General features: G+C 33.3%; 2 protein-coding genes across 4 annotated transcripts in view; both read left to right on the top strand.

Annotated features, from left to right (window-relative positions):
* Positions 1 to 8,514: 8,514 nt before the first annotated feature.
* On the top strand, positions 8,515 to 18,425 carry LOC106115893 (uncharacterized). Of its 2 annotated transcripts, XM_013309529.1 has the most exons (8): positions 8,515 to 8,709; positions 11,194 to 11,361; positions 12,564 to 12,653; positions 14,330 to 14,530; positions 16,236 to 16,505; positions 16,599 to 16,941; positions 17,029 to 17,285; positions 17,525 to 18,425. In XM_013309529.1, exons 2-8 carry the CDS (start codon positions 11,215 to 11,217, stop codon positions 17,855 to 17,857), a joined length of 1,641 nt encoding a protein of 546 aa, XP_013164983.1. In that variant the 5' UTR covers positions 8,515 to 8,709; positions 11,194 to 11,214; the 3' UTR covers positions 17,858 to 18,425. The 2 variants fall into 2 exon arrangements, with proteins under 2 accessions (XP_013164983.1, XP_013164984.1); XM_013309530.1 differs by lacking the exons at positions 8,515 to 8,709; positions 11,194 to 11,361; positions 12,564 to 12,653 and adding an exon at positions 13,849 to 13,993.
* Positions 18,426 to 19,522: 1,097 nt separating this feature from the next.
* Positions 19,523 to 21,660, top strand: part of mew (multiple edematous wings) — a 61,895-nt gene continuing 59,757 nt past the window's right edge. For both annotated transcript variants that reach the window (XM_013309532.1, XM_013309531.1), the window contains exon 1: positions 19,523 to 19,932. In XM_013309532.1, the coding sequence (XP_013164986.1) occupies positions 19,757 to 19,932 (176 nt within the window). In that variant the 5' untranslated portion in view covers positions 19,523 to 19,756. The remainder of the gene's footprint in view (positions 19,933 to 21,660) is intronic.

Raw genomic sequence — 21,660 nt, 5'->3', positions numbered from 1 at the left:
CTCAGTGTGGAACGTGATGATGTTGTGGTTTCGCTCATCGTATCTCACATTAAACTTAAACACGTATTACTTATTAATATAATAATAACATAATGTACAACTAACAGTGTTTAGCACAAGCCAAACATACGGCTCAATTGCCAAGATCTCGCCTGAATTGCTTCAAACGTAATTTATTTATTTACTTACATGGTAGACTTACAGCTAGAAAGTGAACATAATAGACACAAGATAGTTAACATATAGCTATTTACAAGTCTACACTTATAGCAATGGCTTAAATAATTTGTCAGTCAGGTAAGGCAATGTTAATTGATAAAATAATCATCAATCACCGTGTACAAAACATATTGTCTTCTCTTTCATTTGTATTGATAAAACAGAGATGTCATAACTACGTAAGCTTAAAGTTAACCACAATTTAGCAAAGAAGCATGATTACCAACTATCGTTGTCGCTTCAAGTACAAATTGTATGTATTTTGGTTTTTTTAATACCATAAGGTGGCAAACGAGCGAGCGGCCACCTGAAGTCGCTGAAACAGCGAAGCGACTGTTGCCCATAGACATACGCAATTGCATATGCGTCGCCCCACCTTCAATCGACGGAGGAGAGGATGCACACAAAGAAAATATTTTCCCTTTCCATGCATCCTCTCATCCGGAAAGTCCACTTTCACTTCCCATCCTTTCCTTACAATAACTCCGCACACTCATTAGACGAAACGCGGAATTGCTTCCACTTCACGCCTGTCTTCTGTGTGGTCGTGGTATTTCACGGGGCGAGCCGGGCCAATTCGTGCGAAGATGTTAAAGCGGGCTCTACCACTGTTATTATAGATCCTGATTAGTTTAGGTATTTATCATTATAGTCATAGTAAATTAATTAATTTTATCAAATCATTGAAGCGTGTCCAGATAGCGTCCAATTACTAGTGCTATAAAGGCTATTGACGTAAAGCCATAAAAGTTGACATGTAATAAGGTCTCCGTGATTGCTGAGAATGTTATGACTATCTATACATTCACTTTTCTTGAACTTTGCAATCCTCAACTTCTTTTGGGTAGATATGCAGATAAAAAATAGCCTAGCTTCCTTATGTAAGATCCAATAGACAAAGAATGTTTAAAGCGTTTCAGTAATTTTGAGCTTATCAGGTAACACCTATAACGATTTCTTATTTTAAATTTGGTTTCAGCTATAGTTAATTGTTACTAGATAATATTAAAACATTTTTTATAACAAACCTTTACCGCTTTATTAGATTCAATATTGATAACATGTTTCTAGACCTCGCGATTTATAAAGTAGGTCTGTTTTTCCAGATTGTGAGTAATATTTTAAGGTTTTGGCGGAAATTAGAATAATCTCGAGAACTATCCCATATATATAAAACATGAACTTTTTTGCACTATAACTTTGGATCGTAGATTTATTATATATGGAACGTGAGAATATAGCTAGAGTATTCTACAGACATAATTATTAATTAACAATACGACGAATAAGGACAAACAATGAATCATCTGTTGACTTAAATGCATATAAGTACTGTACCTATAATTACATTTTTTGAGAAACCTCGATGGGAGAGACCGTGACATTTTTGTTTTACATCCCAAGCTGTAAACAAAGCTGTGACTAATTGTTTATGCGGTTTTGTTCTAGAAAATACCATGGTTGGTGCAGCATTCTCAAGACGACCAACTATTATGCATATTATTTAATAATTTAGAAACGTAATGGTAAATACATTCGACCTTGGACTGTATTTAATGGTAAAAGTGGTAGTAATAATCTAACAAATATCACTAACAATGGTTTAACGACTTATAAATTGTTCTTTGAACAAGTAATTAATGTTTTTATTTTGCCAGTTAACTGATGTTTTTATTCGATAATATTTATCCGATTTAATTTATTGTACAACTTAATTAGATAATTTTTAAGCTAATGAGTACACAGGCCTATTATTTGCGTAAGTTTGAAAGACTAAGTTCTTTTATTACAAAACTGCGAAGATCAGCTTTTTGCATTTACTTTTGATATGTCATTTAAGAAACGTTATACTAAATGAATCACTAGTACTACCATCGTATAATATTACTATTAACTTATATTATACTAGCTGTCGCCCGCGTCTCCGTCCGCGCGGGATTATAAATAGATGTTGGCCGATTCTCAGACCTACTCAATATGCTCACAAAATTTCGTGAGAATCGGTCAAACCGTTTCGGAGGAGTATGGGAACGAAAATTGTGACACGAGAATTTTATATATAAGATTATTACTAAGTTCTTTTTGCATTATTTTAAATTTAACTGTAACTTGTATATAATAATATTGTTCATAGTTGTAAGTAAATACTAGCGAATATTTGTTTAACATTAAAGAAGATTCTATTATAAAGCTGTACAAAAACTGTTGATAATTATAATAACGTTTGTAATAAGAACGTCAGCAAAACAACTCATTTGTTTACAGTATATTTATAGTTAAATAATGTTGAAAAATAAATTTCTTATTAACAATTTTGCTATCGTGAACTTTGATACTTATTTTTAACTTTACGCAGTAAACTAAATAACGGCAATTGCACTAAAATTATAAAGTATAAACATCTGATTAGGTATAAATGAATTATGTATACAAGTAAGGCTTTTTGTACTATATTTTTATTACTTTAACTTTTTACCTGTGACTTGTCGCGCTATAAATTATTTTTGTAGGTACTTATTTTATCTCTTTTTATTGTATTTTCCTACATCGCTTTGACTTAAGATATCTCTGACTGATAACAAATTATTTAATTGATGATTTCCCCATTGTTGTACGAGAAAAAATTCTAAAGCTTTGAATATTATTCATCAATGTTTTTATTGAATTTAATGTTATAAAACCTATATCATTTGTCTACATCTGAAACGTTTTAATATGTATGTTTTTACTTAGTTATTTAAGTTATTTCATGTTTAGATTATGCAAGTTAATAGTTGGTAGCAACTCTTATCTGTTTGATTATGGCGAACTGTAATTACAATGAGTCAACATAAGTCATGTGGAACTGCACGCGCCGACTGTACCATTGCTATTGAACTGAAAAATAAACATAGAACTTAACAGGATATGTTTTATATTCCAAGAGAAGTATTATCAAACATAATTGCAAACTTCTTTATGAATTGTGCCAGTTATTTAGTCTAGGAATAAGTATTGAGTAGTTTTAACAAAGAAAATTTTATAAACACATATGATTTAAATATGTTATCAAAGACGTTTTCCTGTAAGTGCTAATATTATTATATTTCTCATCGATATTACTATCTTTTTATACCACTATTTCTTCCAGACGAATTGGATTCTTGAGGTGCTACAGATTACTTATAACTTCCTTTCCATATTTAGTAAGTAAGCAACAAAGTTGTTGCTAATACATTAATTACAGATCATAAGATTGCTACAGTCGATACTGTCTTGTAATAACGAAAGGTCTACGAAAGTAATTACAAAAAAATATCGGATAAATTCTTAATACTTACAAATTTTAATAACGATATACAACTTGAGCGACGGGGGCTCATCGGTCAAGCAATTGACTTGCAATCTGCAGGTCCAGTGTTCGAATCCCGCCATGTACCAATGTGTTTTTCGATTTCTGATTTACATATGTACATTTATCCGAGGTTCTTACTGTGAAGGACAATATCGTGATGCAACCTGCACATATCTGAGAAGAAATTCTATGATATGTGTGAAGTCAACCAACCTGCACTGGGCCAGCGTAGTTGACTATGGCCTAGTCGCTCGTGACTTAGGGTAGGCTCCGAGCCCCTAAGTGGTGACTCATATTGAGCTGATTTCTCTGTTTGCCAGCTGATATACAAAAGGGACATGCGATGTGTAACCGTTTAGTTGACATTCTTAATGTGGCGACTATAGACATCATTTCCTGTGCAAACAATAGCTTTACTCACTTATTATTGAAAAACGATTCAACATAAAGTTTTGACAGACTATGCTTTGTTATAAATTATAAAACATATTATAAGTAACATACGGTATGTGCGTGATTGGAAACACAAAAAAAATATATCAAGAATACCTCTATTGTAAATTAAACGTGACTATAAGAGAATCGATGTGATTTTACGTCGACTCGTGTTAATTAAATTACAGTGATATACCAACAGAATATTTATAAAAGGAATAAACAAAATATTCATGAGAAACATCTCGCAATCTTAGCTAATTCTTAGTGTAGATTTCTACACACCAAGCATCCATACAAATTCAGTCAGTCAGAAATAGCAATTTATTTTTATACTATATCTAGCGGTCCCCCGCGGCTTCGTCAACTTAAAATAAGATAAAAAATGATAGTAAGCTTTTACTACGCAAGCAATATATCAGCTACCTTCTAGTCAAAGTTCCGTCAAAGTCAATTCTGCCCGTTCCGTAGAATCCGGAAGAAACCCGGACTTGCGGACAGTAAGCCAGAATTTTTTTTTTAAATTGGACTTTCTACTGTTGTGTTAATTTATACTGTTTTTTTTTTAGAATAATTTAAACGAAATATCTCTAATATTATATCTGTAAGTGGTTTAATTCAATGCAATAGTGGTTCACTTTCGTGTTATGTGGCTTTAATTTGTAAAACAAACATTTCTATATAAGTGCAAATGGAAAAATGTGATCGAGGTGATTGATCTCTTTTTCCTTACATACGAATGTAAACAGGAATCTATGTATTCGCCTTGAACTAATACAATAGTTAAAGTGTGTTTTTTTATAAGAGAAGTTGGATCAACGACACCCATGGATATCTGCAACACCAGAGGAACTGCAGATGCTTTGCCGGCCTTTAAGGAAATGGTATGCTCGCTTCTTAAAGGTCTCTATGCCATATGATTTACTAACCTTTGATCAAGACTCCGTCTGCGCTGAGTTAAAAAATCTCATCAAGTAGCCTATGTGTTCTTCAGGCTATGTACATCTATGCCCAATTTCATTGCGATCCATTGTGCTGTTCTGGAGATACCTTCTAACAAACATCCATGCATCCATCCATGTTTTCACATCTATAATATTAGTAAGAAACAAAATTTACTGTATGTTGTAGTTTAGAATTTAGTTTTTAAGAACAATACGATAATAACTAACTACTACAAAACAAATGAATTAATTAATAATATATTAAATAAACTATATACTAAAACCAAACCAAACTAAAGATAAAACTAAATAATATAAAATTGTATACGATATTGTTATCATTTATTGAAACAGTAAATTCTCAGACGTAGTCTGGTTTTTGTAGTTATGTTGATTTAAAGACTTCCAAGAAACAACGGCTGTTGGTTCTATAAACTTGACATGCGATATCAAAGCAATTGCTAATCGTACCTATGCACACATGTGTGAACCAAAATATGCTGTATCAAATTATTTCTTACTAGCTGTCGCCCGCGACTCCGTCCTTGCGGATATACAAAAAAAATTAATTAGTGTTGCCTATGTGTTCTTTCAGTCGTTCTAGATATATCTTCAAACACCCATCCATCCATCCACATCTAATTCATCTGAACATTCGCATTTATAATAATAGTAAGTTAAATAAAAAGCAACTCTTCAAGGCATAAATTCGAAAAAAAATTAAAAAATGAATAAGTAGTATCCTATGTCCGTCTCCAGGCTCTAAGCTTCCTCCTCACCAATTTTCAGTCATATCGGTAAAACCGGTCTTGAGTTATAAATAGTGTAACTAACACGACTTTCTATTATATATATAGATAAACACAATCGGCTATTGTTTAGTAACGATTTCCTTGCAAAAATTATTTTACACCAGGATTTTAACAAATAATTAAACTTATTAAATAAATGACAGGTTCCTGAAGCGAATGTTTTAGGCTTAAATATATTATAATAAGGCTTGTGTTGTTGACTATGGCCTAATCACCCTTAACTTAGGGTAGGCTTCGAGCCCCTCGGTGGGGACGTATAGTGAGATGATGATGAAGGCTTGTGGGTGTAATCTTGTCTACATAGAACCTGGCCTACCAGTCTTCAGACGAGGCCAAAAGTTTTTTAAATTCGCTAATGTTTGCAGAAATAATTTGGATAATTAGTTATTAATAATGCGACAAAGATCATTTAATAAATTAAAATAAATAATCGACATAAACCTTTTGTTTATTAATTTTAAAAAATCAATTATAACGGCTTATTCAAACTACGTTAAAAGTTAAAAATAATGTTTTTAATTTGATTTTTTTTTATCATAATGTACTATTTATAATGATTGCAAAAACATACATACTTTATCAACACGTGCTACGAAAAGACAATGTTGAGATAAATTCGTTTAAATCTTTTGTACACTCATATTATCTTATCTACAATAGTTAGAAATCGGCACGCGCCGACTTCGAATTGTTATCTAAGATATTACTAAGAATACTCAAATATAATGAATAATTAATCCTTAATCACATAGTTTATGTGTAATTAGGTTAATAAAGGTTATAAATAGTCATCATTTCCTGGAATTCAAAATTATATGACGTCATATGTCCCTACAACATCACTCATGTCCGTAAACCAGTGGGGTATGAAAAGGCCACAGATCTTCACACTCTCTTCTGCGGTCCTTCAAAATACTTATAAGATGGGTTGGAATTAAATGATAATTTATGATGTAATTTTAATTATAAAAAATGGCATAGCCACTGCATTACTTGAGAATCCTGATTTTTTCATAAACAAGACAGTGGTAATCATATTTATGCTTTAAGTAAAATATTTACATATTTTTTTCACATATATGCGATGTGTTAAACAGAAATACAGGACTTGTTTCATATTATTGCGCTTGACGAAGTATTTTGGCAGTCTCTTAATTGTCTCTTAAAATTTAAAATTCTCTCATTAAAGCTACACTAAGGGTCACCTCATCACCGTCAAGCGACTTGAGTTGTATAGCTGTCGCCCTCGATTTCGACCGCGTGGAAGTAAAGAAACTTAATAAGTAGCTTATATGTTCTTCCAGACTATGTTCTAGATCTGTGCCAAATTTCAGTAAGATCCGTTAAGCCGTTCCGGAGATACCTTCAAATAAATCCATCCATCTATTCATTCGCATTTATAATATTAGTAAGAAGTAAGATTTATAATTTAGAATTTTTTAATTATAAATTATAGTTTGGAAACTTGATATTTAATTGCTTAAGGTGCATTGCCTTGTATATTTAACCGTGCATCAAACGATCGGTATTCGGTATGTTGGTTGCGGAAAATCTTATTTTATCCCGCGACACAGAGGCGCACATCGGAGGCGCTTGCATCACCGGTTTATTAATTTATTCCCGTTTCCAGAACTTTACTCTCGACTGTCTTGCAGCTTTCATTTTTCTTGCAAGATAAAACATACAGGTTTTAAAAAAGTACTTTAAACTTCTCGTATTAAATGATATAAAATTGAAAAGAAACATCTTTTGATAATATTTGCAGGCCTGTTTGTATCACGAATACTTAAAAATTATTTTGTAGTTGCTATATTGGTAAGTACTACAGTCAATAATGAACTGGTATCCGTTTTCAACTGTTATCAGCGTAAAAAGGAACAACTGATAAAAGTTACCAAACACTGAAACTAACGTTGACCTTATTCCGACGTAGGTTAGCGGAATTTTACGCAATGTCCTCGCAAAGGCGCAAGTTAAGTTACCTGACTAGACGATGGCCGGTGGACACCCTCTGAACTTCGGTCTGAAACGAGGCCAGTGACGTCGGCCTCGAGCCCCGACGTAGCCAACGTCTCGACGCATGCGTAACGCTGTGTCTATGTGTGGGTGCAGCACGCGGTCGCTGCATGCCACTACTGATACCATAAAGAAGTTGAAATATACAGGATTTTGGTTTCAGTTGAAATTGAAAGTTTGATGAAGAGTATACATGGCTCTGACATGATGGTTTGATGAGAACCATGCATGATATAGTCATTTAAGTCGGAATAAAAACATTATGCGCCTTTGGGTGAAGTTTGATACACGTCCTAGCATAAATTGCAAAACTACATACTCTACACTTATGTTGTTCAAATAAAAAATTCTGTCGTAGAAATTCGTGCTTTCTTTTTTATCTGGTACAAACATTAACATAGTGCGATGCAAAAACTAAATAGAATAAAATTTTGGGAACTGTTTACTCAGCGGCGTGATCTTTGCTAGGACAATTTCCGGAATCTTTTTATTTATTGTAAATTCATTCATTGTGTCAAAATTGTTTTTTTTTATATATCTGCTTCAGTTTATAAATAAAATTCCAAAATTAAAAAGTTGTTGAGACACGTCACTTTGTGCTCAATTTGATAGGTTATATTTTGATTAAATGGACCAGTCTCGTAAAAAAAGAAAATATGGTGACTGTGTGCGCCCTACAACTATCTCGCTCAGTTTCCATATCGTCATCCCCTTCGTATGGCAGCCAGCAGACGGGGAGAGCCGATTACTCAAGTTTAAAATACATTCAAAGTTGTGTGATCGTTCAGTTGTGTTCGAGTCGCCCTGCCGCACGTTACGTCTACGTTTTACTTCTACGAAGCCGTCGCCGCATTTGTGACAACTTTTTGTATTGCAGAAATACTACCGACCATCACAACAATACCCGCTGCCCAGTATCAAGCGAAAAATCTTTTTTAATCTCACCAAGGTAAGCATATAACTGGTAAAAAAAACGTTTTCCTCAAAATGCATGGTCAATCGATACTATAGGAATAAGGATTTGATAACATTTTAAATAAAATTGTTAACAATAAACTGGTTTCTATTGCAAAAGAATGTTCTGGTAAGTTAGATCGGGCGCAGCAAATGGCCGACCGACATAAGTAGAACTGCAACCACGAGCGCTTTCTCTCTCGCCGTCGCATAGTGCTCCAAGTGAGGAACACTTTCAACTAATTTGTCCTAACGAAAAATTATACGGGTTTATTGACGTTAAAAAATTGTCTGGATTTTGTATATTACGATAAAATGAACATAATTTTCCTGCAAGTATTTTTATTAATTTTCCTTATGTTCTTTTTATGGAAACATCGAATGCACAATTTATACGTTCATTTGAACTTACTAATATTATAAATGCGATGTTTAGATGTATGGATGGATTTTTGTTATTAGTTATATTAAACAGTTAAACAGATCTCGCTTAAATTTGGTATGGTTGTAGAACATATTCTGAAAGTTAACTTTGGCTACTAAGTAATATTTTTTTTTTTAATTCCGCTGGCCGAGTCGATGGCGATAGCTATAATTTAAAAGTTTTCTTAAACATCTGGGTTACACAAATATAACGTAACAGCTATTGATTCTTTCTTCAACGAATCAACTACCTGTTATAGGGTGATCTTTTTTTGTTTGGCTCTTCTCTGGAATTATACCTGTTTTATTCAATACCGTAGGGTGACACGTTGAAGACCCATATTCTGAATGTGGGATTGTCAAAGATTTTTTTTAAATTTATGTTAATCTTAAAATTTTTTGTACAATATCCTTAATTATGTTTTAACTACATCTGTCAAAAATCTAACAATGCGTTTAATGAAAACCAGCTGTATAAACTTTAGGTTTGCTATGACGTGGCAATGTAAATGAATTTACGAATAAACGCTTGCGGAATTTCTATTTCTGCCGTTATTTCAAGCGTTTGCAGTTCATTGAACAGTATAAAAGAATACAAATTTAATTTACATTTGCTATTTTCTTACCGTTTTAATTAAAATTAGACTAATTGAAACTTTTTAATACTTAATAAATTTTATTTAAGTAAATATATTTAGTGAATAATTTTATTTATAAGCCAAATAAAAATGTTTAAAAAGTTTGTTTTTTTACCAATCTGAGAATTCGCATAACAAAATTGAGGTCACCCTGTTTCTTTTATTTTTATTACATTGCACAAAAATTATTTTCCATGAAATAATGTTTATGAAATTAATTGTACAGATTAAACAGTTTTCTTGTTAATTTACTAATTAATTAAATGAATCATGGATTGTTTTTTAACGTAACTCGTCTCAGGTGAATTGTATTTTGTATTTATCAATGTGCCGCCTCATAGAGTTTGAATAGTTTCCGTGCGTTTTATTACAAATTGTTATACAATGAATGCATTTTGAAATTTATACAAATGTAATTTTGTGATAAGAAATTAAATAAATACAATACCAATATTTATTTGAAAAATAAAAAGTTTCCGATGCAATATTTAATTCAATTTAAAACTTATTGAAATTGCACAATAACATGAAAACGGAATCCTATGACGTCATATAAGGGATCTTTTATGGATTGCACAGTTAAGTCGTAACATAATAATCTAAAGAGAGTTAATAAGCCTTGTTTTTTCGCAAACAATGACGCATGCAGGGTAGTAAAAAGCGAGGTGACGGAAGCCTATGTTGCACGCGGGTCTGATGTTATTGTGCACGTGTAGTAATTGAATTAAACAAACGAATATACATTCACAAATGACGTTTTTCTTTTTATGTTAGCTAATAAGACTTTTTTTTTGGAAAAACCTTAATTATAACTACTAATCGTTGGTTTCTGAGATCAAAAACTCTGTGTATAAAAGATACCGTCATCCCTCACATTATCTTTGAAATACTAATATGTTTTAAACGGGGTTGTCAGCAAAGCTCTTTTAATAGCGTGCAACCTTGGACATTTTTTGTTTCTCGTCAGAATAAAAGCAAAATATTTTCTTTTTGTACAATATTTAAGCTAATAATAAAATAGAAAAGTAACTACTACTTATGCTCGTGACTAAAACGTTTAGATAGATTACAGACTGCCATTTATGAGGTCATGGCACACTTATCTCATCTCTTTAACATCAAAACATGACGGTTAAGCGTGTTCTTCGCCTTATCGCACGAAGTGTACCCAAGGGCCCAGTCTATTTACCGTCCACACATTACAAATATATCTTTCATCGTGTATTAAAATGACGCGTAGGATATCTTTTTAGCTTTCATAAAATAAGATAAATAAAAAATTTAATTAATCATCAGCCGGGTTATTCCACTACCGTAACTCTGTCAATAAGAAATTAAAAAATTCTTATGGCAACATGAAAGATTTTCCTTATTGTATATAAAGATCATGTGAATTTATATAAATATTTTGTTAACAGGAAACTTATATACATAATAAAATGCTCGCAAACTCCGCAATGGAAATGCAAGTAGAGGAGACACCTTTAGCTCTACGTCGCCTGTGGAATCTGACCCGCGCTCGCTTAGCCGGCACCACTACTACGATTGATGAACCAGAGTTAGTGGACAACCTACCTTATGCCCAGGTAAGTCCTATGCATAAATTATACAGTATATGTATGATAGCTTTATGTCTACACATTTATAAAAAAAAATTGAGTTAAAGAACATTCTATCAATACCGAAAAACTTTTCACTTAAGATATGGATGAGAATTTCTGTGTGTATCTTAAAAGTAGTTAATTTAAATGTTAAAGTTTTAACCCGTAGGTAGCCAAATTCTAAACCATTTTTAAGTTTTTGCCATAAATTTTATAGGTTAATAGTATTTTCAAAATTATAAATTGCTTAAACTTAATTGAGCACTTCCCTGTTTATATTAAACTAGCTGTCGCCCGCGACTCTGTCCGCGCGGGATGAAAAATAGATGTTGGCCGTTTATCAGACCTACTCAATATGCTCACAAATTTTCATGAGAATCGGTCAAGCCGTTTCGGAGGAGTATGGGAACGAAAATTGTAACACGAGAATTTTATATATAAGATAAAATTATTTCAATTTAAAACTGTGTCTACTTTTACTTTTGCATTCCGACGACATTTTTAAAAATGTTATTTACTCGTTCAGATTAATTTATGACGTAATGTAAAAGAATTTGTAAAATATAAGCAAGGCCATAATGGCCTCAGCTTCAGTGAATTTTGCCCTTGGAATATTTTCGGAACAAATACATGGCAATAAAAACATTTATTGCAAACAAAATATTTAAAGTTTTTTTTAACTTATCTGTGGTATTTACTTATTGTCCCATTACAATCGAGTCAAGGCTCAATCTTATTAAAAGATACAATAATAAATCTTTGGCCTCGATTCCCAGATGTCTTATAAATTTTTGTTATAAACAACCGTCTATTCGTAATAATTTAGTGATAAGAAAATTGTAAACTACGTTCCAACGATCGGGTTGTCACGAATTAATATTTAAAATAACAATAAAAATGTATAAAACATTATTTTCAAAATGATTAAATACATTTTGTCTTACTATGGATTTCCACTGCCGAAACATTGTAATAAAAATAAATCTACAGTGGTATTTCACACAAAATAGACTAGAAAATAGAGATTTGAAAGAGATAACCATGACATATAACGCACGAGAAAAATTGTCTTACGAACTAGAAAAAAGTGATCTATAAGGGTTCCGTTTTTTTTTCTTATGAGGTACGGAACCCTAAAAACGAATGGTGTTTTAGAATAACTAGTTTCAAATCACTATTTTACACAGGAGCCTGAAGAGAGACCAAAGGCTTTGACGTCAGCACCCAGTGACTACGAGAGTGACGGTGAAGAGGCTTTCTCGGAGTTAGATGTACCGGTAAGTGATAAGTATAATAACAATAATATTCAATGTTAGTCAACTATACAAAAAAAAATAACATAATTAAATTCAGATTTAAATTTGCTTTTAAATAAACCTAAAAACTTCTCTATATATCGTCGATTAAGAATAATCTAAAGTAAGATATAACCACGTACTATTACGACCAGTTGAGAATCAAGTTTAATTAATGAAATTGAATTGGTTATTTTTATTTCATTAATTTGTGACGTGGTGTGTCACACCCCTATTTGAACTCATCAAGTTAATGATAAACTTACGTCAGCTCGGCCCCCTGCGACCACAATAACATTATACGTACCGATAAAACATATCCCAGACGTTCTTATCAAACAACGTTTCATTGATTTCTATTTGTTGTACAGCTTCAATGCTAGTAATTGTTCAATGGCCAACAACATCGTGTGGCTTCAGACTAATGACATGAAAATGCGATTGGAAAATATTTTGCTCAATAGTATTCTTAATAACGGTATTCCTTAGTGAAGATATCTGAAAGTAAATCTACACTAAAATACTTTTCTTAATGTCCATTAAAAGATATTGACGCAGCGTCATATACTTTCCAAGGATAGACCACGCCTATTTCTATAAATCTTAATATTTACGACTGAATTTCAATAAGGAATCCTTGACAAATTTAGAAATTCATGTTACCAATGTAGCTGTGTGTGTGTGTGTGGGTGTGTATTTCTGTTCATTGGGTCCGTTTAACCGCGTTGTACGTAGCTAAAAATAGTCGACGATCGATCTCCTGAATGGACTTTGTACTTTCAGCGTCGCAGTCAAATCAATTTGCTTTGATTGTGAATGTACGTCATACTCGTTTCACTGATTTACTCTGATTGAAGTGATACAATTTATATCTGCGCTTCTTTTGATTGAATATCACATTTTATTGTTCCATAGTATGTAAAAATAATTCTTCGTCTTATTAAATGATAGATAGCGATAGCAACACTAAGTACTATCGGGTATTAACTAATAACAAGGAAATTGAAAGCAAATATAGTACAGGTGAAAAGATGGCAAGAAATTAAACAAAAAAGTATAATTACATTTTGTGTCGTCTTTGTCTTAAATTAGATATTAAAGAGATATAGATTAGAATAACATGAAGACGATAATACATCTCTCTTGGCATGAACTCTTAAAATGACACATGTCGCAATGCCAAGGCGAGCCACTGTATTCCACCCCGCAGCAGCCGCGAGTCCAGTTCATTTGTCTATTGTTTGATTTATTTTAAATTTATAAAAATGCTCGCGGCTGTCTTTTATGAAGAAATTGAATTACTTCCCTGTGATACTATAGAAGTAAGTTTAAGTTTTAAGAAACAAAATAAATGAGTTTTAGTAAAAATCAAGCTTGAGAATCAATCCAATTTGGAATAGATATTTTCTTTGTTCTCTTTGATGTCTTGATTTTGTCCGCGTATTTTTATCACCTACTGTAACTTATTTACTATAAATGTAAAATTGTTTTTTGTTTTCAAGTCAACACACAATAGTAAATAAAATAAAATTGGAAAATCCAAAACATTTTGATAATTGGTACGATTACTTATGTTGCATGAATTCATATTTCCAACGAGTGATGTGAACGAACTGTCTTTAGATTATTTTAAACAATAAAGTATTACTATATTGTAGGAGGTTCCGGAGGTTCAATGCAAAGGTTATTGGACATCTAGCGTGTATGATAAGGAGGTTATATTGGACGCAAGCACCCTCGGCGATGTACCCGCCGTGTATCGCGTGCCTCAACCCGCCCCCCACCAAATGCCCGTCATCGGAGTTTACATTGACCCTAGGGTCAGAACCGGATTCAGATATAAAATTAGACCAATGCAGGTGAGAAGAATATATATTTATAATTAAAATAAAAATTACACTGATCATTACGCATTACAATTTGAAGAATTGTCGCATTTTACAGTAGAAGTGTTGATGATTGCAAGTTGATATTTAACTTAGTATACGCAATCTTCCACATTTCGTTGACTTTGTTTTGAAATTCTTGAGTATTTGTTGGTTATATGACTGACAGCGACAATTCTTCAGGAATGTTAATTGTGGCTTTGTTCATCGATCAGTTGATATGCGATAAGTTGAAGCTTTTGTACCATGTTTGTTACTCGTTCCGAGAAATGAAAGAAAAACTACGAAGATCCATATCGATCGGGGGCAAAATTTACCAAACGGACTGCGAAAGAAACGACTACGCTCTCAATGAAATCAATTGATTTTGGACTTTAAGAATGTCGGCAATCTTTTAGCATACAATCGTGTCTCATTTTAATATATTTGAAACGATAAATTTTATTTTCATAGTAACGGTGGTATGTAATTTTTTGGTATAGAACATTTTTGTTTGATCCTTCTTTTCAGCTACCAAGAGGATGGTGAGTTTGTTTCCAAAATGATCATACAAAAATGTTCAAAATATTTATATTTCTATAGTTTTCATTTCATTAATAATAATATTAGTAGTACTTTTGCGGTAATCTTTTTTTACCACTGTTACAACTTTCCTATTTGGTTTACCTTTTTTTCAAAATTTTTATCAGTATTTGATATTTCAAGTAAGGTTGTCATGGTAAATATAATATAATTTATTGAATCGTGACTATTGTAAAATTACCTTATAATTTTACTGTTTTGTTTATAGACGCCATAATATGTACAAACGCTGTCGATAAGCTTTTGCAAATTCATATTGTAAATTGAAATTTGATATTGCAATTAAAAAAAAATGTAATGGCAACCTTACCAATAAGTGCTAAAAGATGCTGCTATATCTTTCCTTTGAATATTTTTATATTTCACTAAATTTTTTATGGTCCAAATTCAGTTTAGCTAGTTGGCTAGTCGATTTCAGCATGTCCAGTGCAATTCGGTCATTGTTAGGGAGTTAGTAAGTAGCAGTGTCCGTTGCTGACGTTTACAGAATGGAAAATATCATCAACGACCAACACTGTTGACTTGCGGCTCTTTCGCCACTGGTTGTTTGCACTTGCCGTTGTAGGCGATGGTATGTGGATCGTCCAGTTTTTCAGAACCACGCCCAGTGCGGCGTTCACATACACAATGATTGTCCTTCGAGAAACCTCGCGGAGGCCCGACAGGTCGAATGTGACATACTGGCCGCCAGCATGTTATGTCTATAATAGGTAAACCATAAGTATCATTCATAAGGGCACCATGCCATTTTTACATGTCAATTTTATCCATGTTAAAAAAAAAACTTCTTTGAGTCCTTGTGTGGTTATTTTTTCATACATTTACCATTTGTAATAAAGTTCCACTGACAAAAGCACAATTGTAAGCAACACACTGGTGTCATAACTCCCTAGAACATTTGCATGTGGAAAATGGAAAAATAACTAAAGTTTTTGACCTTTACTTAGTAATTGTTACAGTAAAATCTTTCTAAAATGGTGACCGAAAAATGAATTTTCTTTTTTATAAAGTCAATTTTAAATTTTAATTTGTATGAGATGAGTATTTTTGTCTTTTCTTCTGAATGGAATATGAATATTGTTGTGTAATATTTCAGGCTTTGGACGCACCACCTCTATCAGTGAAGCCGAGGTACTTGTTTGACGGCAAGGCTCTGACGCTGCAATCGATTGGTCGCGGCTTTGCACGCCGGCTGACATTTGAGCCGATTGATTCCACTCTTAATGAAAACAACAACTACTTCTGGTCGGACTCCAGACCCGAGGGATTCCTGTTTGAGATCGAAGCCGTTTCCGTCGGTGACAAGTTTACTATTTATGACGCTAACCATGAACCCCAAGGCATTCTCGAAGTTGTTCAACAGCAGGTAATGTAGGACCAAATAATTAGTGAATTACATACAAAATAACTTAATTTTATTAAATAAAGTGTAACTAATATACTGTTGTATAAATTACAGAAGAATCAAATAGAAATTAACCAGCTGATAGGTGCAGATGGTACGATTGAGAAGAAAGTGAAAATCAACACACTTTGCAAAGTGGAATGGTACGAAAACGATGGTGCTACTAAATTAGTACCTGTCACTGGAGTTGCTCTGCTCAAGAAAGGCCGCGGTAACGCCAGTGTTGTTAGAGTCATCAATGTCGCCATTGGCATCAAACAATTGAAGAAAGGTTACGAACTGAAGCCCGGCGTTCAATCTTCATCCAGAAGAGTTAAAGTCAATGGAGCTGACATCAAAGATATTCCCTGTCAATACAGTATGGTGGGATTGGAAAGATATGAACTTCCAGTTATTGGTACGTTGTTTAGAAATTAGATACTGTTCTATTTACTTAGCAGTCCATTTATAGGCTGCAATATCTAAATTTTTACATTTATTTTAGGTACATATGTTGATCCACGCATTATTCCTGGATTCTCGTACCGCGTGCGTCCCGCCAACAGCCGTCGCCATCTCTTTGAAGGCCGAAGCTTAATGTTGCAGTCCGTTGGCATGGGATATGGCAAGCGTATCACCTTCAAACCCGATACTCTTAACGCACCTGAGAATTACTTCTGGTCCGACTCTCATCCCGAGGGTATCGGCATGGAGCCTCGTGCAGTCCATCCTGACATGAAGTTCTCCATCACAGGAAACGGGGTAAGCGTGTATAATTTACATAATTTTCAACAAACAAAATTATCTTCACCATTACATAAAGTTGGAAGACTGCCAATTCTATAATAGATCTTTTAGCAGACTGGTGCATAGTCTAAATCTTTAGTTGTTTACTAACGATCGATGCTACATCGTCGTATAAATAATGAATTTGGTACGCGGCCAAATAAAAGTAAACGAATCGCAGTTTCATTAGCTATACTTTTTAAATTTTCTTCCAGGGTCTTCTTGGCGAAGCGATTGTATTCCGGGCTGATCTGCCACAAATTGAAAAGATGACTGAATATGTGGACGTGCCGGGTAAGCGCGGGAAGGCGGTTGAAAAATATATTCAAGTGGACGTGACATGCCACGTGAAACTGGCCACCACTGGAGGAGGATCGGTGGACTCCGAGGTGCATCTAATGAAGGTGTCGGGAACGGCTCTCGTACGTAAAGACCCGGGACAGCAGACAGCCAAGTTGATCAAGGTGTTCAACGTTGGTTTGGATTCCCAACTGAACTTGCTGTTCGCACACTCACAGACAGAGCTCACTTTCCACCCCATCCCTTAAGCAGCCAACAGAACCGAATGGTATTGCAATACATGAGAAAGTGCAACTTGCGCTACTCTAACTGTATTGTTATATCAACACAACCCACCTGGCGCGACTTAGGTTTCGTCAATTCAAACTGGTTTGGTCACGAGTTTGCAACCGAAAAGAGGGCATTCATTGCCTTTTGCTGTTGGCAATTCGGTTGTAGATTCGTTGTCGCAGCGAAAGCGAAGCTAAATGAGCTAAATATCAAGACGCTCTTGTCATGTTCGGTATTAGGCTTTCGCTGGCAATGATTGCCGTTTAACATCTCTGGTTACTACAAATTAATTCATTCTTTATATCTTTTGTTAACAATATTTTAACATGTGTCTCAACATACTTAAAAAGGATGGGATAAATTATTTTCATTTATTATTTTTAATTACAATTTTGTTATTACGGAGAGAGTAGAAAAGACTAGTGACTATAAGCAATAGACACGTCAACATTCAATCAATTTCACACTTCATGTATACTTGCATATAACACTGGTTATATTTACTATCAAATATGTTTTCTTTTCAATAAAATGGATTTAAATATATATGCATTTACTTTTATTTATGTGTTATAAATCCTTATATTGAAATGGGTAAAATCACAATAGACATTATGTCTACCAATTTTTCTAGAAACTAAATTTGAAAAAAAGTTTTCTAGTAGTATGTAGCGATGTTTCTTAGTGCTCTGTTTACGCAAAGAAACGTAAACTGTCTTATTACTAATAACAACGAGACATAACAATGTTATCATATTCAAAACAAACACCATGAGCATATACCTTAAGTTGGTGGTGATTAAGTCTTTACCAGACTCTATTCTTATATACTAAGAATTATAGAAAATTTAGAAACCAATTTATTATAATTTACATAGCTGTAAAATACATTATATGAATGTTCAAACTTGTTCAAAATCAATGATATTGTTTACCAGCATCAATACATAAAAACCTACAAAATGACAGAATGAGGGTTAATATAGTCAATGCATATATCGCTGAAACACAAAAGTTTGCTAGTCTAGATTTCTATGTATTAGAAAAATCTAGAAAAATGTATTTGCGCAAGATTATATTTAGGATATTAATAGCAATTATTTGAAAGGAAGCCAAAAATATTGAAATTCGAGAGCAGGCGTATTATAGACAAGTGCATGGGGAAATAATTATCATCTTGCAATTTTTACTGTAGGAGTTTTAAAATTGTAGTTAAGATATCTTGTAGTGCAATTATGTAGGCAATTGTTCGTTGGAAAAAATGTTATTTGGTCTAGAAAAGCCTTGTGTTTGAACATATTAACGAATATCAAATTGAATCCATCTATCGGGCTTTATTCAAAGTCTACAAACGTTTTCTTTCGATTGGATGACGAAGTATATTGTAATTATTGTAGAGGGTGCTCTATGCGTTCGAAATATTACCGTATCTATCTAATCGGAAATCATTGTGAAACGCAATTTTGGCTCTATGATGTAATATACGATTTACATGTTTTCATTCATTTTTAAATTCATAAAATAATTACACAAATCTTCAGTGTCAATAAAAAAAAATACTTGGGAGTAACGCTTTTCGTCACTAGATGGCGTTGATTTTCCTAGTATCGCATGTTTTATGAGTTCACTCGCCTCTACCGAGAGCGCGCGCTCGGATGTGCGTAGAGCAAACACGTATCTGAATGTAGAGTCAACAGAAACGCGACGAAACTTTAGCGCCAATACTCAGCCGGCGAGCGGCAACCGCGCTGGGGGTCTCATCACTTTGCGTTCCACATTATTTTATACTTTACGAAAATCGCGATGTACAAAAATATAACTGGTGGACAGTGATTTAATTTAACCACGCGATTTATAACACGATAACGAACATTACGATGGCTTCGAAGGAATGTTGGTGTGTTTTATATTTGTGTATTTTACATAGTGCCTTCAGTTTCAACCTGGAGCCGAGGATTCCAGTGATAAAGTACGGCGAGAAAGGTTCTTATTTTGGATTTTCCGTCGCCGAACATCTTACAATCAACAGTACGAGTGGAGATAAAACAAGCTGGTAAGTTATAAGTTTGTCTACAAATATTCATTCTTAAAAACATAAGTTGCCTGACATCATTCGTGTGAAGGTCACCGGTACTGCCATGTGTTTGATATCGTGCGCTGATACGTTTCTTTGAATTTATAATGAAAATACTTTTATCAATAATTAAGTAGACTATTACTATCGAAAGATACGAAGCTATCTGTTAAGTATTTTTTATTACATAAATAACTAAAGGACAAATTGAAATACAGTATTAGTGACAATACATTGTAACTTATTGTTAACCGGCGTGTACTGATGAGTGTCGGTATTGTTCACATTAACACATGACCTCTTGCGAGTGTTTACGCTGCGCCTGCGCCGGCAACCGCGCTTCTATTAGCTTAGTTTGAATGTAACTGTTTAGCTTGTGTTGAGGTTAGCAACATTTCGAGTTTCTTATCTGTCAAGAACTGGTGCGATTAATATAAGCCGTCTACCGGCCAGTTAGAGTTTAGCGTCTCAAACAGGATGTAGACAACAATCTTATCAGAGTTAGGTACAAAGTAATCACTCCTTAAATTTATGATTTTTATATACAAAAATGTAATATCTATACTCAGATACTAATGGAGTATTTAGTGTAAAAGTAGACGTAAGTATATTGATTTTTATTTGGAAATCAGGTCGGTTTATGAAACCTTTTGAAATGTGCCAAGTGCATTTAGTTTATTTGGGTTGTGCATTGCTGACTGCGGCTGTGCTGTTACAACGTTTGACCTATATCGAATATCTTGAGCAAGCAAAGATAAACTTCTTATTATTTTTTATTAGAGGTAGAATTACCATAAAATTAACTTATAAAATGTAAAGTTTCATCTATAAATACCTGCCTATATTAAAAAGTTTCGGAATTACAATTTAAGCCATCTAAAGATAAGTCCGACAGTAAATACAAGGGAGCCTAACAAAGTTACCCTTAAAGAGGTTCAAGTTAAGCGCACTTGACTTCCAGCTACCTTAAAAGTGGATACTTCAGTGATGCAAACAATTGCCGACTGCTACAAAAAAACAAAGACGCTCTACCTCTTTTGTTTACAATAGCTTTTACAATTTTTAAGTATTACTACTAATTATTTTAGTTGCATTCAAAAAAATCCAAACAGGAACCTGAAAGGCAGTGTCTAGGATAAAGGTTACAAACCGATGTTTGTCATCTACAAAATTATGGTAAAAGACTGATTAAAGTAGAATAAAAATTACATTTATTTAAAGAATGCGTTATTATTTACAATCACTGTTATATTTTTATTGCAACTTGAAACGTTATCAAACAGTTCTGAGCAATATTTCCTAGAGATTTACAATGAGTCATACGTGACATTTACAATCGTAATTTTGCAAAGGAAAATACTAGTATTAAACTTGGACTATGTCCAACGTAAAGTATTATATTCCATACTCTATAATGTGTAAAAATAGACATCTTAATAGAGACGAAATATATCACGAAATGATTTTTTTAATAGTAATTACCATGTTCTTATGTATTTCGTGAAACAATAATTGCCTTATTTATTGTCTCCAACAACCATTTTAAACTCATAAATATGTATAGTTATTTGGATTGTTACTTAAATAGAGTCAAATAGAAAATAGCTCGTACGATGAAACTGTCAGACTTTCAGACAAATAATTCACGAGTAGATAACAGCAAAGAGAGGATCTAAGAAAATTCTGAAAGGTAGAAGTCGAAATGTT

Source organism: Papilio xuthus, unplaced genomic scaffold (assembly GCF_000836235.2).
Source record: "Papilio xuthus unplaced genomic scaffold, Pxut_1.1 DF827777.1, whole genome shotgun sequence".
Lineage (NCBI taxonomy): Eukaryota > Metazoa > Arthropoda > Insecta > Lepidoptera > Papilionidae > Papilio > Papilio xuthus.
The sequence above is the reverse complement of the archived record's forward strand: the minus strand, read 5'-3'. Positions and strand labels throughout refer to the sequence as shown.

Excerpts from the sequence above, each read along its gene's own strand:
- LOC106115893 (XM_013309529.1), top strand. The coding sequence starts at position 11,215 with ATGCTCGCAAACTCCGCAATGGAAATGCAAGTAGAGGAGACACCTTTA. Across the intron at positions 14,531-16,235 it reads ATAAAATTAGACCAATGCAG|GCTTTGGACGCACCACCTCT; the intron begins GTGAGAAGAATA and ends GTAATATTTCAG. Across the intron at positions 17,286-17,524 it reads TCTCCATCACAGGAAACGGG|GGTCTTCTTGGCGAAGCGAT; the intron begins GTAAGCGTGTAT and ends ATTTTCTTCCAG.